The 18,380-nt window shown below is 40.3% G+C and overlaps 1 protein-coding gene across 2 annotated transcripts in view; it reads right to left on the reverse strand.

The window, feature by feature from the left end:
- The window catches only part of MFSD1 (major facilitator superfamily domain containing 1), a 26,081-nt gene extending 15,155 nt beyond the window's left edge, over window positions 1-10,926 (reverse strand). For both annotated transcript variants that reach the window (XM_029939977.1, XM_029939978.1), the window contains exons 1-6: window positions 10,683-10,926; window positions 8,619-8,671; window positions 6,924-7,036; window positions 4,982-5,024; window positions 4,611-4,678; window positions 2,956-3,064 (exon numbers count right to left, since the gene is read on the reverse strand). In XM_029939977.1, coding sequence (XP_029795837.1) covers window positions 2,956-3,064; window positions 4,611-4,678; window positions 4,982-5,024; window positions 6,924-7,036; window positions 8,619-8,671; window positions 10,683-10,854 — 558 coding nt within the window. In that variant the 5' untranslated portion in view covers window positions 10,855-10,926. The remainder of the gene's footprint in view (window positions 1-2,955; window positions 3,065-4,610; window positions 4,679-4,981; window positions 5,025-6,923; window positions 7,037-8,618; window positions 8,672-10,682) is intronic.
- Window positions 10,927-18,380: the final 7,454 nt, after the last annotated feature.

The raw sequence follows: 18,380 nt of genomic DNA on the forward strand, positions 1-18,380 counted from the left end.
TATGGCCATTTGTAGGAAAGTGGATGGACCTTGAGGGTGTCATGCTAAGCGAAATAAGTCAGGCAGAGAAGGATAGATACCATATGTTTGCATTCATAGGTCTAACAGGAGAGACCTGGCAGGGGACCATGGGGAGAGGAAGGGGGAAAGAGAGCAGGGAAGAGTGAGGGACACAGATCAAGGGAGACTACTGAATACTAGAGACGAACCATGGGCTGAAGGGGGAGGGGGAGGGGGGAGGGGGGATGGTCATGGTGGGGGGCACTTGTGGGGAGAAGCACTGGGTGTTATATGGAAACTAATTTGACAATAAACTATTATTTTAAAAAAAAGTAACATATTACAAATGAAAATCAAAGGGTGCTGGACTCCCAACCCCCAGCAAGAGATAAATAATCAAAGAAGTCCACTGCCTGAAGGTACAATGGTAACAGATCAAGTGTCCAAAACCAGACAAACTCATAGCTCAGACTACAGAAAAGGAGAAGTAAAGCCAGAACCTCTCTGACCATTCTGAATATGCACAAAGAAAGGAAAGTGCAAAAACACCAAAACCCCATCTACCCCAACAGCTCTGTAATGGAATCCTTTGGTCTCATGCATCTCATGAGGACCTTAAGCACAGAAATCAGCTCAAAGCTGAGCCACCCGGGCTGAAGAAGTGGTGGCTGCTTGAGATCTCGCTCATTTCACCTCCTCAGGTCCTCCCATTACCCCAATAACCCCCACCTTGCATCCTAGAAACCCCAGAGATTCCTTTCGAGAAACCCGGGGCTCCTCAGAATGCAGCTGGTGACGGGGAGGGGGGGCGGGAGAGAGTAGCTGACTAGATTAGAGCTAGTTTGTGACCACACAGAAAAGAACCTGAGGCTCACTAGGAACCACATTGGTGTCACCAAGATTGCATCTTACATCCTTCTAAAAGAAGTTAGTAAACAACAAGACCCACAAACTGCCACAGACATATCTTGACTTGCACAAGATACACAATGAAGTACTCAGAATATCCTTGTGGATAAAATTTAGACAATATGGGAAACCACACTAGCTAAAATTACAAATTAAAGTAATATTTAAGTGTCTCTAATCAATTTGATAAAATGACTTAAAAATTTTTTTTAATGTTTTATTTATTTTTGAGAGTGGGAGCAGGGGAGGGACAGAGGGAGAGGGGACTAGAAGATCCGAAGCAGGCTCTGAGCTGAAGCCAGTGAGGGGCTGGAGCTCAAAAATCGTGAGGTCATGACCTGACCCGATATCAGACATCTGCTCAGTCAACTGAGCCACGCAGACACCCCTAAAATGACTTTTTTTAATGTAATAATAGTCTGTACTATCAAAGCTACAAAAAGGATCTTTCCATATCCCATAGTTGGGGACGTAAACATTGCTGAGAGGGTACTACAGGAATATGTCCTAACAAACACGAACAAATCCTCTAGACTCCATTTCATTCCCAGCAACCTGGCCTCAGGACACAATCAGAGACACAGGCAAGTTTCACAGAATGTCACGCAACAGCACTATTTATAATAGTGAAAAGTTAGCAAGAACTGCACGTACAAAATCACAAAAATGTTCTATAGATTATACATATGTCATATATTTCATATAATGGAATAATACATTAAAACTTTCATACTGGATTTCTTCTTTCCTAAGAATATATCACAAACATTTTCATGCCGTTTTGGAACCTTCGACTTTTGAATCCTGATTTTCAAGGGCAAGGATTTTTTTTAAAAAACCTCCATTCATAGGAGTTTATGAGGGTTTGGGATTGCCAAACACTTTACAGTTTGCACTAATAAAAGTATAATGTTTCCCATCAAACCAAACCTGAAACACCAGGAACATTTCCAGGTTCCAAATGCTGGGAAAAGTGCTGACCAGGTGCAGTAAGCCCGGCAGGCCGGAGCACCATGGTCAGGGAGCGGAAACCCATGTCACGTGGCTTAGACAACCACAGGAAATGAGCATGTCTGAACAAGAACTTACAAGCCGTCTTTACATGCAAAGCGCTGGCAAACAGTGGAGGAAATAAACATTAACTGGAGGGCAAAAGTGGGAGCAACCAACAAAAACCTGTGGAGGCAGATTTCATCTCTACATGAGATTGAACCTTATAAAGTTAACTGAAGCAGATGAGCTGCCCTACCACACAGTGAGCTTCCAATCACTGGGAATGCGCAAGGAGAGTCTGGATGACCATATGTGAAGTCTTTCATTGCAGGGTTGCCAAAAATGGGCAAAAAAATTAGATAAAAAACCTGAAAGACCCCTGCCAAGTCTCAGGTTATTTGAACTAATGAAAGCTCAATTTGTCTTTTTAAACTGGGTCCGAAGTGAAATAAAGTTAGAAATGCCTTAATTAAAGGAACTTAAATGCTGTACTGTGGTCTAGAGAAATATAAAAAAATCAATACCTAACTTATCAAACAAAAACATACTTCATCCTGTTATTTTTAAGGGATAACTACAGGGGGGCCTGGATGGCTCAATTGATTAAGCATCCGACTTCGGCTCAGGTCATGATCTCACAGTTTGTGAGTTCTACCCCTGCACTGGGCTCTGTGCTGACCACTCAGAGCCTGGAGCTTGCTTCGGGTTCTGTCTCCCTCTTTCTTTCTGCCTCTCCCCGACTTTGCTCTGTCTGTCTGTCTCTCTCAAAAATAAACATTTTAATGTTATTTTTGAGAGAGAGAGAGCGTGAGTAGGGGATGGGCAGAGATAGAGGGAGATACAGACCCCGAAGCAGGCTCCAGGCTCTGAGCTGTCAGCACAGAGCCCAACGCAGGGCTAGAACTCACAAACTGTGAGATCATGACCTGGGCTGAAGTCAGATGCTTAACAGACTGAGCCACCAAGGTGCCCCCTAAAAAAAAACTTTTAAGAGATAACTACAAGATTAAATCTCTTGCTTCCCATTTGGCTTCATTAGTTTGTCATACTTACAATTCTAGCCATGCTAAGTTGGAGTCCAAACACCAAGTTTAATTCTTTGCCTTTAAACCAACTCACAGCATATGTATTTTGGGCAACTGCTAAGGACTCCCCACCAATCCTAAAAATGAGGAAAGGATGAAAAGTCACAGCTTTTATAGAAATACCTCAGTGAACAATACAAGTTTAAATTTTTGACAACCCTCCTATTAGGAGATGGGATCTACGTTGCCAGCCCTGAATCTAGGTGAGCTTGAGACTGCTTCAACCAACGTAATATGGTAGAAATGGTGCGGTGTTTTCAAAGGTGACATCTGCCTTTTCACTCACACTTGGAGGCCCTGAACCACCCGGTAAGAAGTCCAACTACCCTCAGTACACCCACGCTACGAGAAAGCCAAGCCACATGGAGAGGCCGCATTTAGGCACCCCATCCAATAGAGCTAGTCTTCAAGTCATCCCAACACCAGAACCAGATGAATGAATCAACAAGATTTCATGCTTCCAATCCCCAACTTTGCATGAATGTTCCAAGCTGAGGCTCCAGACATCAAGTGCATAGATAAGCCATCCATGCTGTTCTCTGTCCAAATTCCTGGTCCACAACGTCCACACGCACATCATAACTGCTGTATGACACTGCTAAATTTTGGGGAATGTGGTGTGCTGCAATAATAACCATGACCTATAATAAAAGAGTCTGGATAGAGTCTGGATTACATTATTACCTATGCTATATAAAATGTCTATGTGGGAAGAGTGGTTCATACTTTGTAGAAATACAAAAATTCATTTTCCAGGCCAATCCCTTCTATATTCGACATTTTTCTATTTCCTGAGTTTTAACTTTCCCTTCTGTAAATTCTACATATTGACCTCTCCTCCTCTAGGCTTTCAGTTAGGAGATTCTCCTCCATATCCTAACACTGAACCCTCCTCACTCCATCCTATCCAACAGATCCCCCCCTCTCCTCTACTTATCCAAATCCCACAGTGATCAGCCAAAACACACTTCATCTCTGAGGCTGTTTCTGACCACATTTCCATCTCTGAATCCCTTTCATATTTTTATATAATTTTATTTCTCACTTAGAGCACTTTGTGGGGCATGCCACATATGTTTACATGTCTCCAGTACTTCTAAAAAAGCTTAAATAAGTTGTGACATCTGCATCTCTCAAGGCAGGAAGACCAAGGTTGGACTCAGAATGGACTTACTGAAGAGACACTGAAGTTCATGAAGAATAATCAGTCTATTGCTATTTTCTCATTCAAGCCTCTTTAACAGGTTTCAAAAGGACATGCATGTTATCAAGAAACAGTAAAATCACCAACATAAAAATTGATGGTCTATACTTTTCTAAATGAGGTTTAAATCAGTCTTCCATAAAACAAGATAAAAAAAAAACACCCAGGAAAAATATCATTTATAGAGAACTATTTAATATTCAAACACCAAACAGTTAGCTATAACCATTCAAAATTGCTGCTTACTTCAAAGGAAAAATAAGACAATAAACAGTCTTGCATATATGTAGCTAGATTTTGAGGATCTGAGGTAATTCTCCAGAAGAGACAAGAATAGAATTTTGTAAATCTTTAATAAATTGATAGGTGAACACCAAAACAATAATATATTAGAATGAATGAAATTATATGTAACTTACCCAAACACAAACCTTCCAAATTCCATCAGCCAAAAAGCATTAAATATTCCACCCAGAGCAAAAACTACCTACAATGTAGAATATAATGTAGAATCAATGAAAAAGTGAATTTCAAGTATTCAAGAGAAATAAATAACTTACAATGAATAACAACTTCTATAATGGTTCTAACACCCCTTCTCAGTAATTACGTGAAATTTAAATATTAATGTTTATCTAGCTCAAGGCTTAAAATGGACCACGCATTATGCTACATGGGCATTTCTGGACCCTGCTTAATTAAGCCAGGCATTCAATAAATACATCTTTGCTGGCAAAATTAGACAAGAAGTCACTGTTACATAATCAGTGAATGTTCTGGATTTTCTTACCTGTCCAATGCAAACAAAGCAGCTAAAAATAATGGTGCCCCATCTGTTACAGACAGAAAGAAAGAGAATGAATTAACAGTACGTCACCAAGTCCTTCAGTAATAATCCACTTCAGTTTTCTTTGCCCCCATACATTCTCTCCAAGGAAAGAAAAACAAAGTGCTGGTCTGCCCTACAGTCAGCAGCTTTCCCAGGCTAAATGTTCACCTACATGGGTCTTGACTTCTAAGGAGATTCCAGAAGCTTTAGCAATGGCATATGTTAGTTTAAACCATTATCATCTCTTAAACAAACAAAACTTGTTAAATAATCTTAAGAAGTTCCCAGAGTTTCCACTTAAAAATAGACATTCTTTATAAAATTACTATTAATAGTTTAGAATTTATTCCAAGTCTAAGTAATTTTAAGTGGTTACAATTCCTGATAACTATTTTTATTTTGTTTCCTCTTTATGGGTTTTTTTTTTTGTTCTTTGTTTTTGAGTATAGTTGACCCAGTGTTACATTACTTCCAGGTACACGACATAGTGATTTCACAAGTTTATACATTACGCTATGTTCACCACAAATATAGCTGCCGTCTGTCACCATACCATTGCCTATGTATCCTATGATGTGCCTTTCACTCCTGTAACTTACTCATTCCATAACTAGAAGCCTGTATCTCCCACTCCTTTTAAGCCATTTTGGCCAACCCTCTATATCCCTCTCCTCTGGCAACCATCAGTTTTTTTTCTGTATAGGTTAAGATTCTGCTTTTTTGTTTGTTTTTTCGTTTGTTGGTTATTTGTTTTTAGATTCCACATGAGTGAAATCATGGTATTTGTCCTTCTCTGTCTGATTTATTCCACTTAGCATAACTACTTTTAAAAGGACAAATATCAGCTAAGTTAACACAATTACAAACCTGCCTACTCACACATTCTACACTTTGAATATCTGATTAACATTTCCCCAAAGTAATAAAACACCAGTATTAGAACAGTCCCTACAGATCCTATGAGGAAACCATACTTCTGACACTCAATTCCCTCTCAAGATCCTTGTGAAATGGCCATCCCACATTCTACTGAATGTTCTCTAGCAGTGGAAAACTTGACAGGGTTCCAACGCAATTCATTGCCCCTCATCAATCTTGACCAAAGTCTTCAACATACTAAGCGGAATCTGCCCCCCTGAAGTTTCAAGCTAATACCATCCCTTTACCAAGCAAAATGAATTTAATTCCTACTTCATACTTAATCCTTCAAAATTTTTAAGTCCCCCAAACCTAAATACTTTCATTCTCTTCAATTCTTTCCCATCACACATGGTTGAAAGATCCTTGACCATTTTCCCCTCTGCCTCCTGAAAATATTCCCACGCTATATCCCCCTTAAAGTCTCCACTAACAATATACGTACACAATCATAAAGATGAAAAGTGGCAAAGCTTATCACAGAAGTGGCCACAAAAAGTTCAAAGCCCGAAGGCAGAAGGTGAAAACCTCACTGGGGCTGGGAGAGGCACATATTACGTATGGGCCAAATATCATATATCTACCTCTGTATGGTATCCTCACCACCACCATGCAAAGCAGGAATTACCACCGTACTTTACCAATAAACACACTAAAGCTCAGGAAGCTAACAAAAAAGTTGAGCTCACAAAAAAGTTGAGCAAGTGACAGCAATGGGATTCACACCTTGGCCTGATCCCAAGTGAGGACATAATTTGCACTTTTAGATAACTGAGTTACCCTATTCCATTAGGAGCATTACCGGTCCCAATCTGAACTGAAATACCAACCAAGTTTCAAAAGTCAGTTCCAGGAAGATTAAAAAAAAATCATAAAATCACAGTCAATACAGAATTCTATTCAGTTCTTCCTAGAAATGTTTTCACTAGTTCTGTGTTTTCCTAATAATATTTTACCCACAGGTGAGAATGTTTTTCAAGCTTACCGTATTCCAAATACTCGGTCTATCAAAAAGCCACCAAAAAAACACAAAACTACGTTGGGCCAAGAATACCAGGCATACAGCAGCATGAATTTTGTGGTATTCACCTGCATATCCTGTATGGAAAGAAAATAAAACTATATTTTTCCAAGCAGTTAAGTTTAGCCACAAATCAGAACATTAGTTTTGGGGCAGGAGTTTCTTAATCATTTGTCACTAACTGCTTTAAGACTCTCATGTCTGCTATGGCCCCTGCCTCAGAAAAAAAGTGGTCACACTGGGCTCCCTGGACACTTCCTAGGTCCACATGCCTTTTCAGGGGCCTCGTGGAGTCCAAGGTTAGATCCCCCAGTGCTGGGACCACCTCCACCTGCATCTGCCTGTACCCTCGCCATTCTTATTCCCATTATACTATATGCATTGGTGCCCTCCGCCAACACATGGAGAAAGATTATCTTAGCCGATCCCTACCCCTCCCAACTAACTCCTACCTTCTTTCCCTTTCATTCCAGAATATGAGGGGCAAATCTATTTCTTCCTATCCAAAGGTAGAAATCTAAATTCACAAGAAAATAGGGGCCCTCAGGTGGTTCAGTCGGTTAAATGCCTGATTCTTGGTTTCAGCTCAGGTCATGATCTCACAGTTTGTGAGTTCGAGCCCCACATCAGGCTCTGTGCTGACAGCGTGGAGCCTGGGATTCTCTCTCTCTCCCCCTCTCTCTGCCCCTCCCCTGCTCCCTCTTTCTCTCTCAAAATAAATAAATAAATTTAAGAAAAATTAAATACACAAGAAAAAAGAAATATCCAATGTGTCTTTATAAAACCAGACTAAAAATACTGACATGCAAAATCATCTGCAATCAATATCCACATTTAACAAATCAAAGAACTGGATGCCTGGGTGGCTTGGTTGGTTAAGTGTCTGACTCTTGGTTTCAGCTGGAGTCATGATCTCACAGTTTGTTAGTTCCAGTCCCACATCAGCCTCTGTGCTGACAGCATGGATCCTACTTGGGATTCTCTCTCCCTCTCTCTTTCTGCCCTCTCTTGCTCTCTCTCTGTCTCTCTCAAATAAATAAATCTTAAAAAAAAAAAAAAAAAGTATGAAAGGACAGGGGTGCCTGAGTGGCTCAGTCGGTTGAGTATCCACCTTCAGCTCAGGTCATGATCTCACAGCTCATGAGTTCGAGCCCCATCTCTGGCTCTGTACTAACAGTTCAGACCCTGGCACCTGCTTCAGATTCTGTTTCCCTCTCTTTCTGCCTCTCCCCTACTCTCTCTCTCTCAAAAATAAATATTAAAGAAAAATTTGTTAATGAAAGAATAACAAAGTCATATGTAAGAAAACAAAAAGCTATTTCTACCAAATCATTTGCCATTCAGATAATTATGCAATTGGAGAGTGAAATGCAAAAAAAACAAAAAAACAAAAAACAATACTTTTTGACATTTCTGTGGAAACAGAACTTATTTACTTAAAGTGTAAAACAGTATCAAACCACAAATGCTAGAAATGAAGTCTTTGTGGCCACTCATTCCAAGTCAAGAACACTCTTTGCTACATATGGATTTGACTACAGATGTTAACATGGACTCAATGGACAATGCTTCAGACTAGGTAATCTGAGACCTGACCATGCCTCAACAACTATACTTACTAAAAGCCAACAAGTGAAACAAGGTGAAAAGTCAATTTACCTGTTTAACTTGAGTCTGAAGGGCGGCAGGATTATCATAGCAAAAATAGCTACCTGGAATAAAAAAAAATATTTCATAGGTGATAATACTGCCCATATAAAAGTTTTAAGCTACAAATACCACTCAAAATAGTGATTTTCAATGTTTATATGAGGGGCTTGAGGATTGACACTGTGGACCACCTCCTTTCCACTAATATTTTTTAAGTTGTACCCAAACAATGGAGAGAAAACATGCCAAATCATTTACAAATTACTTATGTACACATATAGCAAATATTGGGACCTTAGATTAGGAAGTTAATGAACAACAAATTGTTCTTCCATTTTCCTTTTATCATGCTTCATATGTCTATTATTTTTTAGCATCTTCATAAAGCAGCTATATTTTCCATATTTAAAGCTACCAACACACACACACAATATTTAAGAAACATCCTCAGCAGTTTCCTAATATTACCTGAGGTCACAGGAATGAAGTTTAACTATTCTTTCTTTGAAGAATCTAACTCTACCAACAGAATACCCGAGATCAAATAATTTAGTGCATAAAGAACCAAGACTGAAGAAGAAACAGAGTTCTAAAAGATTACATTAAAACATGATGATAATGTCTGTGTGGGTAAGAAAGATATTTATAGAGGTTTGATATTCATGCACTCAGACTTCAAGTAATATAACTAGGGGCACCTGGGTGGCTCAATCAGTTAAGCAACCCACTCTTGATTTCAGCTCAGGTCATGATCTCACAGTTCTTGAGTTTGAGCCCTGCACCGGCTCTGCACTGGTAGTGTGGCACCTGCTTGGGATTCTCTCTCCCATCTCTCTCTCCCTGCCTCTACCCCACGTGTTCTCTCCTTCAAAGTAAACTTAAAAAAATAAAAAATAAAGCAATATAACTAACATATTTTTAATGGGCTACAATACAGCATCCACCTCTTCACTTTCTAGCAGTATAGATTAGAAGCTACCAGTTCAAAAGAAAGCAAATTCTCATTATAAAGATATGAATCTGGCTTCTGAAACCAGGCAGTTAACCAAAAGTTACCAAAAATAATCTGTCTGCTTGCGTGGGACAATTCTAAGTGTTTTGTATTGTTCTTGTTTTTGGTTTCTAAACCCAGCAAGTTGTGATTCTTGCTTTAATTGCTATGAAGGATACCAACGTCATGCTTTTGATGGGCATCGTCTTTCCACAAAGTGTGGGGGGAGGGATGAACAAAGAGTTGCAAGGAAACTAAGGCCAAACCATCCTTCATGCCTGTTTAAGTATTCCAACAGCAGCATAAACCTGTCCATCATAATAATGTTCTAAACCTGCCGATTACACTGGTTTTAGCTAGCCCCCTGCAAAACACATTACTTCCATACCAAACTGACATTAGAATGCTACTGAATACATCAGGTGCTGTAATACAAGTAGATATTTTACAAATTATCTTAAGAAACTGCTTTCAGAGTCCTCAGATTTCGTAACTGAAACCAAACGCCGCCAAGACCAGTCCAGTAAGGATCACTAGGTCACAAAGCGGAAGAGTAAGAGAACACATCTATTCACTGAAGCTATCAGCAAGACACACTCCTATATTTTACCCAAAGACGATGAGAAACAAACAACAGACTGCTAACGTGTTATTTATTTAAAGGCGGGGGGTGGGGGGAGTGATTAGAGATGGGTAGTTAAATCTTTCTGAACCCCTTCTGCAAAAAGTATAACGACAAAGTTCTGAAGATCTAGGGATTCCTTCACATCTGTGGCCCCAGGGGGCGAGCTGCTAGCCTCTGGGATATCTTGGGAGAGCAAGAGAGGGGGACAAAAGTCGCCCAACTCAGTCCTCTAACTCCCATCCGCCAGATGCCGGAGAGCTAGCAAAGTCCACAGGCTTGAATGCGGTTGCGGGGAGAGGGTGCGCGGAGGGCGCGCGGAAGAAAACTCAGAGGCTGAAACCAGAAGCTGCGCCGAGGCCGCGTGGCAGCTGTCAGCTTAGGGCGGATCTCTGGGCTCCGAGTGAACATCGGAAATTTCTTGTTTATCAGCCCCACCCTACCCAGTCAGATGGCTCACCGAAGCCTAGGAAACACATCAGCAACAGCACCAAAAGCCGGTGCGCCAGGCGACTCGGGTCGCAAAGGGCCGGCAGCGCCCCGGGGACAGCGGGGACGGCGGAAGCACCTCTGCCAGCCTCACCGGGGCTGCCTTCCAGCAGCGCCCGCGCTTCCTCATCGTCCTCTCCCATTGAGCCAGGGCCTGCTAGCTCCTAGCTAAAGCTCCGCTTCCAAAAGCCCAGAGAAGCTTCTGCTCACATGACTGCAGAAGCCCACGTGACGCCACGGCAGGTCACGCAGAGCTACGCTCACGTGAGCCGTCCCGATCACGTGGTGGGCAGAACTGGCCGGGTAGGTGAAGAAGAGGGCGAGTTTTCACCGTTCCTTTTCCCTGGGAGGCTGTATAAGGGGCTCAGCTCAGGCCTTCCACCACAGGCAGCGCTGTCTTGTTTCCTGCCCTGCTCTCCTTGCAGACTGCGCTGCTCCACCGGAAGAAAGCGCGGGACTTGCTTCCACTTGGAAGCCGGGCTCCTCCTGCGTGATCGGACGTGGGCTGGAGACGCGAAAAGAGGCGCTGCCCTTCTCGCAGCTTTGCTCTCCGCAGCCACTTTGGCGGGTCTTAATGCTCACATACTTGAGCGCCTAATGATGTGTCGTGACATGCCAGGTACTGGGACTACAATATGTAATGAGACAAGCTCTTTGGACCTCAGGGTGCTTACGGTTTAGTTAGAGGTATTGACAAAAACTGGTACTTTAAAAAACTAGATGAATGGATGAATGTGATGAGCACGTGGCTGAAATAAGCACTGAATTGTATTGAAATGTCTAGGAAGGGCATTTGGGGAAGGGAGAACAGGTGCACAGTGTAACTAGTTTTGGGGAAAGTGGACACAGGGCGGGTGGGAAATGCTGAAGCTACTTGAAGGTGGTGTTTAAACTAGAATTGGCAAAAATGAGCCAGTAGTGGTGCCGGTTTCAGGGAATGGGTTACTGGGAGAGGGTGAGGGATGGGTGGGAGGGATAAAGTTGCAAACATGAAACAGAACTGTGTGTGTGGTGTTAATTTGGGATTGAGCGAGAAGGAATTCAAGAGTAGGAACCCTGAACCTGTTCCATGAAGAGCCATGAAAGATTTCTAGCAGAATAGCAAGAATCTAAGATAGGTGTTTTTAAAAATTCAGTCTGGCAAGATCACTCAATCTCCACCTCCCCTCTTTTATGCGAGTTTCCAGGCTTTGCAAAAAAGAATTTTGAGGGTGACAATCCTAGAGATAATCTAATTACAGTGAGGATAATACTAGGTATTAGGAAGATTAGAAGGAGATCGCAAGGGCCTTCGATGGGGAAATACCGATAGAGCAAAGAAGACAGTAAGTATTTAGGAGGTGAAACGGGGGGATAACTTTGTGAATAATAGTATTTGAAGTCTGAAAGAAAGGAAGGACTGGAGAATGTCTTCTGGATATCCAGCACAGGCCCCAAATAGAGATCCAATGTAAGAAGAGACGAGAGTGGAGGAGAGTATCAGAGGAGACAGATTACTTTGGAACTTGTTCCCTTTGAGACAGCTGTGCACGAGGCATCCACTTCACACCTCCCATTCTCTCTTCAGTTCCAAAAGAGGGACCCCCAGTCTAATGAAACTGCCTTGCCAAGATGACTAACAACTCCTGTCTTCCCAATTAAGTGGTCACTTCTCTGTCCTCATCTTACCTGACTGCTCGGACTCAGTTGATGCAGTCCATAGTCTCCTTCGACACTACATTTGTCTTGTTTTCCTCCTAGCCTACAGGACTTCGTTTGCTGTCTCATTTGTCAGCTCCTCCTCTTCAACTTGAATTCTAAAACGAGGGCTCCAAGACTCACTCCTGGGCTCTCTTTCTCTCATCCAATCTCCTAGCGTGAAAGACCATCACTATCTCTGTGCTGTTAGGTAGCCATCACCGTGTGTGGTTGTTGAGAATTTGAAATGTGGCTACCTAATTAAGGTATCTGTCAAATACACACTGGATTTCCAAAACTTAGTATGAAAAAAATCTTGTTAATTTTTATACTGATTACATGTTGAAATGACAACAGACGTATATTGGGTCAAACAATACAATTGATTTTACCTGCTTCGATGTAGCTGCTAGAAAATTTTAAATTGTGTATGTTGTTTATACACATATATATGTATATAGAGAGAGAGGAAATGTGGTAAAATGTTAACATTTAGGGGATCTGGGTTCCAGATACATGGAAATTCTTTGTACTAGTCTTATAACTTTTCTGAGTCCTATTTCTGTATGAACTTTTATTAGTCAAGTAATTTGACATTATAATTACCAAGTGATAGAAAAATAAGAATGAGGGCATAGACTTTATCATCAGGGACACACGGCTGTTGGACTGACCAGCCATTTTCATTGGAGTGGGAATGGCCGCAGCCTTCGCAGTAAGGTTAGCCCCACAGAGAGAAAAAAGGATAGAGTTCTCTCAAAATCTTAAGGTCCAGATTCAGCCTTCACATGCCTTCACTTCCTACCATTCCTCCAGAGGGCCGTGTGGTTCAGAACATCCCGCTTACCTCCATCTTATGTGGAAGCCTCGCTGGGAGCCCCATCGTCCTTTTCAGTGCCTTCTGTCCCTCACAGTGTGAGTTTCTAATGCGGGACAAGAGTGAAGAGTGTCTGATTCTGCTTGGGAGCCCAAAAGCAGTAATAAGTGAGCTTGATCTCCGAGAATGGAAAATATTGAGGGGGAACAGTGGGGTTAAGGTATTTAAGGCAAAAGCAGAAGCTAAACCATATACAAAGGCTACGAAAGAGATACAAAATGTCGCAACTGCCATATCAGCTTCACTGAATTCTATGTGGAAGATGTGCAAAAAAAAAGCTTTGGAAGTCTGGCAAAAAAAAAAAAAATACACTGATTTAAATCATGGGACTAACTAGTGGAATGTAATATTGCTCTTATATTTTAGAGTTGAATTGGCAAAACTAGTGGCCCAGATAATGGGAAGGCACCCATTAGAGGTCTGGGGAGCCCTGGCTAATTCACCTACTAATCACTCTTTAGCTGCATCCTTTAGCTCTTTGGGTTTTTTGTTTTTGTTTTTTTGGAGCATTTTTTGGCATTACCAGCCACGACCTGAGAATCTGTGTCTCCCGCACATTTTGCCTGAGACCAGCCTTTGGTTGTCTGCAGTGGGGAGAAAACGCCTCCCTCACCTTTCAACTCTGGGACTCAGGTATCGCTCTTATTCATTCATTAACATTTCTCTCAGCAATATGTTTGCAAGGAAGCCCTCTCCAAATATCTGCTTCCTTTGCCCAGAATGAAAAAGTTAAAATGATGTCTTAATTAAGCATGATTTTAAAAGTTGGTTGAAATAGAAAGGATTTTTCAATGAGAAGAGATACTCAGTATGTGACTTGGACTCATTGCACATTTCTGCACCTTAATTTTTCTATCAGTAAAAATCATATTTGTGGCTTGCATACTTTATCGGAATGCCAGGGTGACTGTGGGCATTTTAAGCATGTTAATGTCTTCATATGGAAAAAATATGAATGACAGTGAGCAATACTACAAATTACAAATAGTACAATTAGTACTAGTCTTAATGTTTTTTAGATAGAGAGTCTTGTATTTGAAATAATTAAAGCCTAGGGGTTCCTGGGTGGTTCAGTTGGCTAAGCCTTCCACCCTGGATTTTGGCTCAGATTATGATCTCGTAGTTTGTGAGATCAAGCCTCGTGTCCAGCTCTGTGATGACAGCGTAGAGCCTCACTGGGGTTCTTTCTCCCTCTGTCTTTCAAAATAAATATTTTTAAAATAAGAATAAAAAAATAAAATAACCAAAGCCAGAGAGCAATCTTCATGGCTCTGACCCTCTGTGGTCAAACTTTTTTAAAAGATCTGAAAGAATGCTTGCGTGCTTAATAAATAATGCTTTTTAGCATAGAAAATCACTTAGGAAATGTTTATATTTATTTTATTCACCTCCAAAGGAATAACTCTATTGTTTTCCTCATTTGTTTATGGCAAATTTGCGTCCTGAAAGAACAGAATAAATAATTCACTGGGGTTTCAATACAAATTAGTAAGTAAACAAAAATTAGATAGTAAATTGCTGTATGACCTACTTGAAAGAACTGGTTAAAAGGAGATTACAAAAGATACTGTGTTAATATTTGTGGCTATTCCACTGAATGAATATATTTATTAAAAATACAAAAATTACAGAAATATTGAACATGTATGAGGCACTATGACAAAACAATAATAGATATGCAATAAAGAATAACAAGATGAGAGAAAAAGATAAGAAATTAACAACAGCAACACCAGTCCCGTGGAAAAACAGCATTAGAAAGTAAATATGAGCATGTCCCTAAAGAGACACAAGAGATTTCTTACTGGGAAAAGTAGAAAATGGGAAGGAGAGAGCTCTTACACTCGGAGGTCAGAGCCACTGACCCTCAGATCCCAGTGTGACTGTGAGAACTGCATGTGCATGAGTGTGAAGTGTTAAGAGCAAATACACGTGTTTCCATTCACACACAGGCCACCAGTTGGGCACATTCTTGTATGTTTTGAAAACTAATTAAAGAGAAGGGACCTCCCCCCAAGATACATAATTGGTAAGTATGTCAAGATGAAGAGGAGAAAGGCTGGCATATTGGGAACAAAGATAGGTACCGTGCCCAAGATGAGAGGCCATCCCAAATTTCCCTAAATTCCTAATGCCTACAGGCTTCAATTTTTAGTAAAGATATGTCTCTCTTACTGTAATTGTCTTTAATCTATCTGTGTATTCCTCTTTCAATCTATTCCTGTGGTCTTCTCTTTCTGCATGGGTCCCTCTATGCATTCATCCATATGCCTACCTCTTCCTATACATTTGCCTATTTATCTACCATGATTATGGACATCTGTTTTACAGACTAATTGCAAAAATTAAGTACCATATTTTTCCTCCCTCATAACAGGTGAAGGGGCTCAGGAAAAAGTAGTTAATACTAAATTTTCTAATTGGAAAAATTCAAAGGAACCTTCCAGCTTAGTAAAAGGAAAATATACATGCATACCTATATCTTTTAAGCAACAAAAACTTTGCTTATAATTATGAATTATATATTGAAGAAAAGAAAGACAGAATGAGTAAATATTTTTAGAAAAGTTAAGGTATTGGAGGAACAGCCGTAGGAAATATATTATGAACCTTCCTTAGACAGGTTGTAGATTTACCTTCACCTAGTCTGTGAGAATTTAAAGGTTTCCATTGCAACTGGCACAGTGTGAAGTTTTGCCAGTAGGTGGCGCAGGAGAGACATCTCGGGCTGGAAGGATTTAGCCAGCAGTTGGCATGTTTAGGTTCAGGGCTTCGTGCGTGAACAGCCTCTCCAGCACCTGGTTCCTGCAGCACAGGTAAACATATCCAGGAACCTACAGCTTAATAGAACAAGTGTATAAAATTATCACCATAAAAAAACATACAACAAAGATACCTCAGAAATTTAAAGAGGAAAAAACAGGATGAGAAAAGATTAAGATAACCAGCCTGTTGGAAGAACAATAGGGACATATGAGCATACAGAGACAGGGAAAATTTTATAAACTGGGAAGTAATAAGGTCTTCTCTACCCTAAGGTTGAAATTTAAATCAACACACACCTATCAGAGAGATCATTGTAAAATCTCAGAGTGAACAAACTTACTGGACTCCAGGCCATCTGCTGTCATATAGTCAAGTGTGATTTGTCTGTGAATAATGCAACTTTGGCAGAGTCAATGTGTGGTTCAATTCATACATCTACACCTAGACACACTTTCCTTATCTGTTTCAGATCCCAGTGTGTGTGTGTGTGTGTGTGTGTGTGTGTCTGTGTGTGTCTGTGTGTGTCTGTGTGTGTGTATGTAACTATCTATCTTTTGAGAGAAGTGACCCCCATCAAAAAGAATGAAATCTTGCCATTTGCAGTGATGTGGATGGAGCTAGAACGTATTATGCTAAGCAAAATAAGTCAGTCAGAGAAAGACAAATACCTTATCATTTCTCCCATATGTGGAATTTAAGTAACAAACCAGATGAACATACAGGAAGGAAAAAAAGGTAGAAAACCATAAAAGACTCAACTATAGAGAACACAAATTGAGGGTTGATGGATGGGGGATGGGCTAAATGAGTGATGGGAGTTAAGGAGGGCATTTGTTGTAATGTGCAATAGGTTTTATGTGTAAGTGATAAATCACTAAATTCTAATCCTGAAACCAATATTACACTGTATGTTAACTAACTAGAATTTAAATAAAAATATGGGAGGAAATCACAATAAGAGAGAGAGCACATAAAAGTGACCTGCCACATAATAGAGTACATTCGTGAATAAGTCAGGAGGGCCGGACCATGGATGGCAAAGACCTAAACCTGTCTTAAAATGCCTTCCTCATCCATCTCTACCATTCCTGATTCACTACAAATTTCTACTAAAAATTTAAATTGTCACCTGGGTTAGGTCAAAAAAACAGCATTGATACTGATGTCAATTGATAAAAATTGTTTCTGTCTGCCTAACCATATGTCCTGAAAAGTCCTCCATACCGGTTCTTATAGACCTTACTTATTTTTTTATACCTGCATAACACTGCATTATATATATATGTGCAGTAGTTTATTTAACCACTATTCTGTATCTGTTATTTATGAAGCTTTCAATGTTTTGCAATTACAAATCATTTTACAGTGAATAATCGTGTACAAACATTTTTTATATTGTTGGAAGTTTGTGTTCAGGCTAACATGAAATTGCTGATCAAAAGATAAGTACACATATCGTTTTGTTAGATACTCCAAATTTCCCTTTAAAGGGGTTGTAACATTTTGTGTTGTGAAAATGTGTTTTCCCACAGCCTCACCAAGGGAATGTACTATCAAAGCTTTTGATTTTTTGCCTATCTGAATTAGTATATGCAGCATAGATTTATAAAAAATAACATCAAGAAATGTATAAGGTAGTAGATATAAATTCTTAAAGGCAGAAACCATTTGCTTTTGGATTGGCACATTCAGCTATTTAGAGCATCTGTCTTGTTTTGTTGCTCATCAGAGCTAAGCTCTCTCACAGCCACTAATGCCGTTTGGCCAGTAGGGGTCACTCCAGTGCTACTTTACAGGATAGATCCTGGTACAGCCTTCTCAGTTCCTAGGACAGTAACTCTAGAAATCCACTGCATGTATCCACTGGATGAACTAGACAAGAATTTCCAAGGGATAACTCTTAAAAAAACCCAAAACTAATATGCTTATCAGGAAAGAGCTTTCTGAAGAGCTAAAGAAGAATAATTTAGCATGTTCTGATTTAAACTGTGTGGTAAGTTTTAATCTAATAACTAAAATTAGCTACATTGAAAACAAAATTCGTGGGCAATGAGAACTAAACCATGATCATGTGGCTCATTAATACATGTAAATAGTAACAGATTTGCGGGTTTTGTCCTTGATGAAATTACATCCACAGGTCCAGAAAAACTAGAGGGTGGCCAAATGTGCACTCAGCAGACCCCTCTCCAGCTGAACATGATGGCTTTTTCACTTAGAACAGTCTCCAAACATGAAATGCAAATGCCTTAGCTCTTGTACTCCCTCTGCTAACACTGCCTTCATAAAATTGATCTTGATATGAATTCCTTAAAGCATTTATGCATTAAGAAAAATTGGCAAGGATGA

This window comes from Suricata suricatta, chromosome 5, assembly GCF_006229205.1.
Source record: "Suricata suricatta isolate VVHF042 chromosome 5, meerkat_22Aug2017_6uvM2_HiC, whole genome shotgun sequence".
NCBI classification, from domain to species: domain Eukaryota; kingdom Metazoa; phylum Chordata; class Mammalia; order Carnivora; family Herpestidae; genus Suricata; species Suricata suricatta.